A 10,505-nucleotide genomic window follows, 5' to 3' on the forward strand; every position below is an offset into this window, starting at 1 on the left:
GAAGATTTGAGAGGCAGGACTTGCAGCGCTTAGAGCGTCACAAATAGAACCAAGTTCTATTTTAGCGCCCAGCTACGCAGACGCTCGCGAGCTGTGTTGGTGTATTGATTGAATAACATGTATGTATACTTTTATTTTGCAACCCTCGCACACGTATGACATGAGCGCTGTGGTCAGCATGTTAGGAACGTCTCATTTCTAAGGCCAGTAAACGTATCCATTTGAATGTTCAGCTAGTTATCATTAAGTTGTAAAGTTTAAAGACCCTCAAGGCTTTGGAAGGTGGTGTGAGAGATTTCCTTTAAACCACAGTCAACTAGATAAAGTATTTTCATTTTGCTCCCATCCTGCACGAGCTGGGATTCTCCCAAATCCCTAAGATTAGCTTTTTCGAAGACTACCACATTTGGTGTGGATAATTCAAACAGGAAAGAGACATTTGGAGGTAATTTGGATCTTCCAAGATTGATCTCTACTCTTGAAAGGTTGTCCGTTACATCTGGGAGGCCCCAAATAGTGAAATTAGATCTTTCAAGCGAGAAAGAGAATGCAACCATTGAAAGAGTTTTCTTTGTCTCCATTTGAATTCCAGCCAGGAATTCTGTTTCTATCCCCATAAGGTGCAGGACCTTCAATCTGTGGTTGTGAGCAAAAATGCCTGGCTTTGGATGTAATCCAGAGTTGTTTGTTTATGTAGGCAAGAGCAGGAAAGCCACTGACGGTCAAATGGTCAATGATGTTACCCAAAAGACTAAGCCAGGACAAAGAGATGGTGTTGTACACCCCATTCTGTACACTTTGTAGTTTATTCATAGAAATGTCAGCCGATTCAATGTGAGGAAGGAACTAAAAATGTAATAAGAAATTTAGTTAATTCGTTTTTTTACAAATCGAGGACCGTTAACTGTTTCGGGTTGTGGAATACGTCAACCTTGATCACTGAGTTGTTTCTGGAGATGTTTCGAAAATAGAGAATGTGTAGTCCTTTGAATTCACCTCCACTTAGAGATGCGAGTTTGTTCTGGTCCCGAGTTAGTACACCCAAATGACGGAACTTGAGAAATGTCTCAGGCGGACTGTTTTGAATTTTGTTCTTGGACAGATTGATCTTGGTGGCATTTTTTGGGGATGGTCTGTAGAGCATCCGACACATCCACAATGGTTTGACTCGTACACCAGATAGTGGTGGGGTCATTATAGTTTGCCTGACACCCCTTACATCCATAACCCCAGCTGAACCTGATGTTGATGAGAAGCATGAATAAAATAAAGGATCTTGACATCTTCTCTTCACAGCCAATTTAACCTGAAGTAAAGCAGGCTTTTAAATCGGAAATACAGAAAAGTAACATGAGCTAGTAAAATGAAGAAAAAAAATCACCAGAGCTGTGATGGAAACAGGCCGTTTCGGTAAATATTATAAATGCCGACAGATCATTTGTTCGTTTCACATGGTGGGATACTTTTGTGTCGGTAAAATGTATTATGCAATAAATGGTGGTGGAAACGACTTTAATCGCAAATATTGATATAATAGCCATCATATCGAAAGTAAATTTGGAGTCACGCGATGATATGGTGTGTGGTCCACCCATCCACGGCTCGGGAAACCATGCAGTTTATTAGGCTACATATTATTATTATGATGATGATGATCTTCACAGGGGGGTGAACGTGCACAGTGATCTTGTTGCTACTTTCCAATAAATATGAAGGGTCTTTTTTTGGTGACATGTTGATTGGTGCTTGCATGCCATTTGACAAATAAAAATATAATCCCATGTAGACTAGTCTACCTGCACAGCCTACCCCCACTGTATCTGCGAGTGCACATGACAAGACGAGAGTAGGCACATTTTCTATTAAACGCTAACCGTTTTTGTGACTAAACTATCAATGGAAACCCATTGAACATACATGTTGTGTGCTACGTAATCGCGCACTGACTTTTATACAGACCAGAGAATCGTTCGGTTACTTTTGGAACATGATTCCATATGTGTTATTTCATAGTTTTGATGTCTTCACTATTATTCTACAGTGTAGAAAATAATAAAAATAAAGAAAAACCCTTGAATGAGTAGGTTTGTCCAAACGTTTGACTGGTATAGTACCACGGCTAAGGGCTGTGTCCAGGCACTCCGTGTTGTGCCGTGCTTAATAACAGCCCTTAGCTGTGCTATATTGGCCATATACAACACCTCATCGGGCCTTATTGCTTAATAATAAACCTTGCTGAAATGTATCCCCTGCACACAATGCTGCCTTCAATCATAATACTGCATAATAATACATTGAGACGTCTTAACCTAGCGGTTAAGAGCATTGGGCTAGTAACTGAAAGGTTACTGGTTCGAACCACCGAGCAGACTAGGTGAAAAATCTGTTCCATAATTGCACATGTAAATCGCTCTGGATAAGAGCGTTTGCTAAATGATGTACATTTCATTCGCTGTGGCTTTGTTTAAGCTGTAGCTAGTACCTAGAAATAGTCTACCCCCAGGTAGTTATATGATATGGATGTCATAACAGAAGTTACTAAGACAATGATTAGTCAATCATGGTAAATACACAAACGCACTGTGATTTAACGTACTTCTCATAATAGAAGATGATATCTACAACTTAATACCTTATTGCATTATCTATGTGTGTTTCTCTTACAATACATCTATTAAGCCTCACCACACCTCAAAAATAAAATTGACCTGATTAATCAATAACATGATTTGATTTTATCTATTTTAACACACACACACACACACACACACACACACACACACACACACACACACACACACACACACACACACACACACACACACACACACACACACACACCACGCACACACGCACAGACAGACATAATTCAAGTATCATTAGCGTTGCCAGACTTTAATGACCTCTCGTGTATTCATATGTGGACAGGCATTTGTTTGACTTATTCCTCTGCTGGTTTTCAGTGGATTAGTCATTCTGGCTAGGGCTAACGTGTTTAGGGTTGCCATGACAACAGTCAAACTTTGTCAGAGCAATTCACCCGTTGATTGCCTTTAGCGTCAGCTAGCTGAGCTGACTCTAGAGGCTCTTTACCACACACCCCGGCAGGAGAGCAGCAAGAGACAGAGCAGAACAACTGAGGGGAAGGTCTGGTATTTTTAACATTTAATTTAGAAATTGCTGGATTATTTATCCTGTGTTCTTTTCCATTTGTGTGGATGCGCATAGTGAATGTTATGGAAACACTTGAACTACAGTATCCATAGACAGTGCAGCTCATTGTTAGATTTCATATTATCATTATACCTGGCATAGAGCATTAGACAATTGCACAATATAAGTTATTCTAATAATAATTTTCAATGGACAAATGGGTTTATTTGTTAAAACTATGTTGTTCAATACTGCAATAAAGTTGTGCGTAGATCATGTAAAGGTGTAAGATAATTATAGAAAACTGGATCAAATTAAGATCCTACACTTGACTAGACCATGTCGTCTAATAGTTTAAAACCCAAAAGTGACTATTAACTAACTCCTCTGCGCTTTAAGATGTGTGACACTCAGAATCTCCAGCCAGTTGAAGTAGTGGACACTGAGGTGGATGAGGGGTCCGGCATCCCCCCAGCGGAGAAGGTGGATCCAGAGGAGGAAGTGTCCAATCCTCCCACAGAGGAAAGCCTTGATGCTGGGGAGACGATGCAGGATAGCCCTGAGGAAGCAAAGAGGGAACCAGAGAACAAGGCCGAGGGAGAGCTAAGCCAGACAACTGCACCCGACCATTCAAATGAGTTAAAACCTCCACTTGTTAGTATACGAAAAGGTACAGTGCAAGTGCAGTGTCTTGCGAAAGTATTCACCCCCCTTGGCATTTTTCCTATTTTGTTGTCTTACAACCTGGAATTAAAATATATATTTTTTTGGGGGGGGGTTGTAGTATCATTTGATTTACACAAAATGCTTACCACTTTGAAGATGCAATATATTTTTTATTGTGAAACAAACAAGAAATAAGACAACAAAACAGAAAACTTGAGCGTGCATAACTATTCACCCCCGCAAAGTCAATACTTTGCAGAGCCACCTTTTGCCACAATTACAGCTGCAAGTCTTGGGGGTATGTCTCCATAAGCTTTGAACATCTAGCTACTGGGATTTTTACCCATTCTTCAAGGAAAAACAGCTCCAGCTCCTTCAAATTGGATGGGTTCCGGTGTACAAAATCTTAAAGTCATACCACTGATTCTCAATTGGATTGAGGTCTGGGCTTTGACTAGGCCATTCCAAGACATTTAAATGTTTCCCCTTAAACCACTTGAGTGTTGCTTTAGGAATGTGCTTAGGGTTATTGTCTTGCTGGAAGGTAAACCTCTGTCCCAGTCTCAAATCTCTGGAAGACTGAAACAGGTTTCCCTCAAGAATTTCCTTGTATTTAGCGCCATCCATCATTCCTTGAATTCTGACCAGTTTCCCAGTCCCTGCTGATGAAAAACATCCCAACAGCATGATGCTGCCACCACCATGCTTCACTGTGGGGATGGTGTTCTCGAGGTGATGAGAGGTGTTGGGTTTGCGCCAGACATAGCGTTTTCCTTGATGGCCAAAAAGCTCTATTTTAGTCTCATCTGACCAGGGTACCTTCTTCCACATGTTTGGGGTGTCTCCCACGTGTCTTTGGTCGAACACCAAACGTATTTGATTATTTTTTCTTTAAGCAATGGCTTTTTTTCTGGCCACACTTCCGTAAAGCTCAGCTCTGTGGAGAGTATAGCTTAAAGTGGTCCTATGGACAGATACTCCAATCTCCTCTGTGGAGCTTTGCAGCTCCTTCGGGGTTATCCTTGGTCTCTTTGGTTCCTCTCTGATTAATGCCCTTTTTGCCTGGTCTTGCAGTGGTGTTGCAGACTCGGGGATGGTGTTGCAGCCTTTCAGAACAGGTGTATATATACTGAGATCATGTGACAAATCATGTGACACTTAGTTTGCACACAGGTGGACTTTATTCAACCAATTATGTGACTTCTGAAGTGAATTGGTTGCAACAGGTCTTATTTAGGGGCTTCATAGCATTTATTTAATTTATTTTTTGAAACAAGTTATTTTTTTTATTTCACTTCACCAATTTGGACTATTTTGTGTATGTCCATTACATGAAATCCAAATAAAAATCTATTTAAATTACAGATTATAATGCAACAAAATAGGAAAACTACCAAGGGGGATGAATAATTTTGCAAGGCACTGTATATGGGTAGAACTATAGACATACAGGAAGTACAAACACAGACCATGCCATACAGTACATATAGACGTGAAGCTCTGATTTTATTGGCCACAAAAATAGACAGTCATGTTTTGCCATATCAACAGACGTGGGTGTGAGTGGACACAGGCGAATAGGAGGTCACAACCCTAAAAGCACCAATCACACGGCATCGGCAGCTCTTCCTTCCTCAACGGCCAGTACAACTGTGAGTATTTACGAAGTCAAGACAGCTGAAAGGGCACAAAGGGTGTTAACCCTCAGTCATTTTAACTTTTGATGGGCATCAACTGATCAGTTATTCATATCTCACAATATGGGTAAAGTTTCTTAATGTGGAAAACCCTAAACCCTGTCTCCCTAAACGAATGTCACAGTAGCTCCGCCAGGTTGTGTTTTCTTTCACTCCCATTCTGTCTGGATGTGATTAGGTTTCAGGGAAACGGACGATGGTACTCTCCAACGAAGCCAGGAAAGAGATGGCCAAGCAGGCCAGGGCTGCCAAGGATGAGCGTCGGGCCATGCTAGATGCCCGCCACAAGTACCTCATAGCCAAGCTTGTAGACAGTGTGAGCCTGGGGGAGACTGAGGTGGAGGAGGCCTTTATATCGGATGACAAGGTAAAGGGGTGGAGGGGGGGATTTGGTCAGACATTCACAAAATGCATCCAAACTCCAATAATACTAACTGTCATAAACTCTGCTCTAGTTCAATTTGATAGAGGAGTTTTTTGTGCCTAATGGATCAAAGAGGTTGATATTCTTCTATCAAGACATAAAAGTGGTAAACTGACCTTTCTCTTCATTGTCATCATTAAAAAATGAGTGAAGAACATCAGTCCTATAATATTACATGATGGTACTTTCCCATCTCCCTTTTTCAGCCTTCATCAAACCACCCCACCTGGGCAGACACAGTCAGTTCTACCCCTGGGCAGAAAAAGCTCTTTCTCACCACTGGTACTTCAGAGGTAACGTTTTGCTGCAGAACTGATTGAAGTCGGTGTTGGTTCTACTTCCACTTGAAATCCTTGTCCGGAACTTCTTCCATTTAATAATTATCTCTGACAAAAGTTTCTAGCCCTAAAAGGGGACTTGAATGCCATCATGGCTTTACAAGAAACAGTCTGTAATTTTCACATTCTTTCTTTAAAGTATACAGTCCTGCACTCAACACCTTGCAGGCATAGTCATGGGGAAGAACACTCTCCGTGAAATATACCAGAGCCTCCTTCTCCAAACAAGCGTATCAGAACAACCTCATAATTACTAGTTTGGTAATGTTTGTATTACGTTGGTATTGGAGACAGAGCCTCTGCCACTTCTTAAGTATTGATTTCCATGGTATCAGTAAAAAACAAGACTCTTTCTTTGTTTCTCTCATTCAGTCTCATCACCAGACCGTGTGATGTGTTGGCTCTTGTGTTTCAGGCCTTACTTGAAAAGTGTTTGTTTTTCTTGAGAACGACAGACAAGGCCATAACGACCGCCAATGTTTCTCAGGTCAGTAAAGCCTAACGTTTCTAGCCACCACTTTAGTGGCACTGTTTACGAATTGTTTCACTGTTTTGCTATTGCTCTTGTACTGCTTGTTTCTTCCAGGAAGTGAATTTTGGAATGCTAGACTGCACTAATGGGAGCATTCTGTACAGTATGGAGAAACTGTTCTCACAAATTATGCTGCCTGCACTCAAGTCTCAAGAGGTAATTCCCTATTGAGTATAATGCCCCATCAACATGCATGCTAAGTTGTTCAGAGTAGTGAAAGATTTGGTATGGGTCCCCAGATTCTCAAAAAGTTCTGCAGCTGCACCATCGAGAGTATCTTGACCGGTTGCATCGCCACCTGGTATGGCAACTGAGGCCAAGCTTTCTGCCATCAAAGACCTATATACTAGACGGTGTCAGAGGAAGGCTCCAAAAATTGTCACAGACTCCAGTCACCCAAGTCATAGACTGTTATCTCTGCTACCGCACGGCAAGCGGTACCGGAGCGCCTAAGTCTAGGTCCAAAAGGCTCCTTAACAGCTTCTACCCCCAAGTCATAAGACTCATGAACACTGTATCTGTCACGTCCTGACCATAGAGAGTCCTTATTTTCTATGGTGGAGTAGGTCAGGGCGTGACTGGGGGGTTAGTCTAGTTTATTATTTCTATGTGGGTGTTCTAGTTTTCATGTTTCTATGTTGGTGATTTGTATGATTCCCAATTAGAGGCAGCTGGTAATCTTTGTCTCTAATTGGGGATCATATTTAAGTAGTGTTTGTTCCCACCTGTGTTTGTGGGATATTGTATTTTGAGTAAGTGTATGTAGCACTTCTGTAGTCACGGTTCATGTTAGTTTATTGTTTATTGTTTTTGCCAAGTTTCACTATTCATCAATTATGTGGAACTCAACATTCGCTGCGCCTTGGTCCGTTTCTACAAAAGATCGTCACAGTATCCAATGACCACCCAGACTATTTACATGGACCCCCAGGCCCCCACTCCCCACCCACACCTTTGTTTTTACACTACTGCTACTCTGTGTTTATCTATGCATAATCACTTTACCCCCACCTACATGTACAAATGACCTTGAATAACCTGTACCCCCGCACATTAACTCGGTACCAGTACCCCCTGTATATAGCCTCTATATTAAGTTATTGTGTTACTTTCTATTTAGTAAATATTTGTTTAACTCTGTTTCTTAAACTGCATTGTTTGTATGTAAGTATTCAGCGCATGTGACATATACAGTTTGATTTGAACTCTCCTATATCTCCTCTACTTCAACCCCAATAAATGTTTTGTTCCATCCTCACCAGAATTGGGGCTCCATGAAGGATGGACTTCAGAATGCTCAGATTCAGGACTTCCTGAGTTCAGTGGACAAGTTCATTAGCAACCTCTCCTCTGCCAGACTGAATATGGAGGGAAGGTTCCATCTCCACAGAGTGGACACTGGACAGAGCCTAAGCAGCCTGCTAGGCCCAGCAGACTACACAGCTGCAGGTATAGATGTTACCTAAGTTATGGTTTTGATGTTTAAGTGTTTGTGTGTGATTAGCGACTGTCCACTCTGTTGTATGTTGTGGGAAATGTGTTCATTCTTACGTATTTGCCTGTCATTGTTATGCCGAGCAATTATTCCTCCCTAGGGATTAATACAGTAGATTTTATTTAATTTAATTGGTAGTCCTGTGCAAAGACCCTCTGAAAAATCTATTTGAGTAGAATAGACAATGTATAGTACAGCACATGCACAGGAGGCTGCTGAGGGGAGAACGGCTCAAAATAATGGCTGGAATGGCACAAACGGAATGGCATCAAACACATGGAAACCATGCGTTTGATGTATTTGATACCATTCCCCTGATTCCGCTCCAGCCATTAACACAAGCCCGTCCTCCCCAATAAAGATGCCACCAACCCCCTGGGAGTACATCCTACAAGGGCAGATACTGGACATGAACAAGCATCATAGAGAAATGTCAACGTCAGCGGTACTGCTAAGCTCATACTGCACATGAGAAAATAAATGCTCAAAGTAAGTCTGTAACATAGACAGTTTGTCTCTTCCCTCAAGCCAATAACTCCGAACTGGTGGAAGAGCTGGAGGGAGTTCTCCTTCACTGGGCCCACCAGATCGAACAGGTGCTGACGGAGGGCGAGCAAATGAGGAAGGAGGCCGATGACATAGGGCCCTCTGCTGAACTGGAGCATTGGAAAAGCCGCATGACCACTTTTAACAGGTACCCATACTCACTTGTCATGCCACCCACCAGAACAATTCCCCTTTTTCTGACACAAGTGTCAACTCCACACTCAGTCTGTCTCATTACAAAACCTTAGAACATCTGTTACATTTACGTAACTTAGCAGACATTAGGTCAAGTGCCCTGCTCAAGGGCAAGGCCCTTTCGATTACTGGCCCAATGCTCTTAACTGCTAGGTTTCCTGCCTATTCCAATGAATTGTTCTGTTATGCTGGCCAATATTTGTCTGAATGCTGCATGTCTTGTTCGGTGTGTTGGTTGAGTGCACACTAGTCTATATTGATTGTGATCGATGTTTTCTCAGCTTAATGGATGAGATCAAACGACCCCATGTGAAGAAGGTTATTGGAGTGCTGCAGGTGGCCAAGTCAAAGACACTAAGGACTTGGAGAGAGCTGGTCAGTTTCACTCTCTCTATTTTCTATATACTCTATATGTAAAGGCAAGCATTTATTATCAGTTGCATTCAGTCATTTTGAACATGGATATTTTGAAATCAGGTGTTACTTTTTGGACTAATGCTCATATATGCTTATAATATATATGCATATAATGCTTCAACTGCACCGTTGGTTAAGGGCCAGTAAGTAAGCATTTCTCAGTAAGGTCTACTCTTAATAAATAACGTTTGATTTGATATCCTGCTACAGAGTACAGTGATTTTTATTGTGCATTTCTCACAGTTCAGTGGGGTTGTGTGGAAGTAAAAATCAAGTCCTGTAGAAACATAACACAAATCTTATCTGTGGTAGGATGGAAACATCACTGTTGTGGCAAATGAAGCAAAAGACAATATGAAATACCTCTACACATTGGAGAAGTTCTTTGGCCCACTTGGAAAGTGCACTCCGGTAAGAACTTTGACATCACACAACATTTTATTGGTTGCATTCACATATTCAGCAGATGTTATTGCAGGTGCAGCGTAGTGCTTGTGTTCCTAGCTCCAACAGTGCAGTAATATCTAACAATACACAACAACACACACAAATCTAAAAGTAAAAGAATGGAATTAATAAATATAGAAATATTAGGACGAGCAATGCCATATTCCGGAGTCTGTGTATATATATATATATATATATATATATATATATATATATATATATATATATATATATATATATATATATACAGTTAATTACATTTTAAAACATACATATAGACTTTATATTTTACCTTTATTTAACCAGGCAAGTCAGTTAAGAACACATTCTTATTTTCAATGACAGCCTGGGAACAGTGGGTTAAATGCCTGTTCAGGGGCAGAATGACAGATTTGTACCTTGTCAGCTAGGGGGTTTGAACTCGCAACCTTCCGGTTACTAGTCCAACACTCTAACCACTAGGCTAAGCTGCTGCATGTGATGGGATGAACAGACATTAAGCTGCCGCATGTGATGGGATGAACAGACATGGACAGTATGTGATGGAATGTACAGACATTATGGACAGTATGTGATGGAATGTACAGACATTATG

At 41.2% G+C, this 10,505-nt stretch overlaps 1 protein-coding gene and 1 pseudogene across 1 annotated transcript; one reads left to right on the top strand and one right to left on the bottom strand.

Annotated features, from left to right (window-relative positions):
• Positions 1 to 233: 233 nt before the first annotated feature.
• On the bottom strand, positions 234 to 1,259 carry LOC127921304 (leucine-rich repeat-containing protein 4B-like; annotated as a pseudogene).
• A 1,840-nt stretch (positions 1,260 to 3,099) lies between these two features.
• Positions 3,100 to 9,874, top strand: LOC127921303 (dynein axonemal heavy chain 5-like; the record flags this gene model as incomplete). Its single annotated transcript, XM_052505024.1, has 12 exons — positions 3,100 to 3,147; positions 3,553 to 3,823; positions 5,371 to 5,471; positions 5,695 to 5,883; positions 5,972 to 6,046; positions 6,147 to 6,233; positions 6,694 to 6,765; positions 6,865 to 6,966; positions 8,073 to 8,259; positions 8,834 to 8,999; positions 9,328 to 9,421; positions 9,776 to 9,874. Coding segments are annotated over exons 2-12 (1,443 nt in total), but the record flags the coding sequence as incomplete, so codon positions are not given.
• Positions 9,875 to 10,505: the final 631 nt, after the last annotated feature.

This window comes from Oncorhynchus keta, unplaced genomic scaffold (assembly GCF_023373465.1).
Source record: "Oncorhynchus keta strain PuntledgeMale-10-30-2019 unplaced genomic scaffold, Oket_V2 Un_contig_21927_pilon_pilon, whole genome shotgun sequence".
Classification (NCBI taxonomy): Eukaryota; Metazoa; Chordata; class Actinopteri; order Salmoniformes; family Salmonidae; genus Oncorhynchus; species Oncorhynchus keta.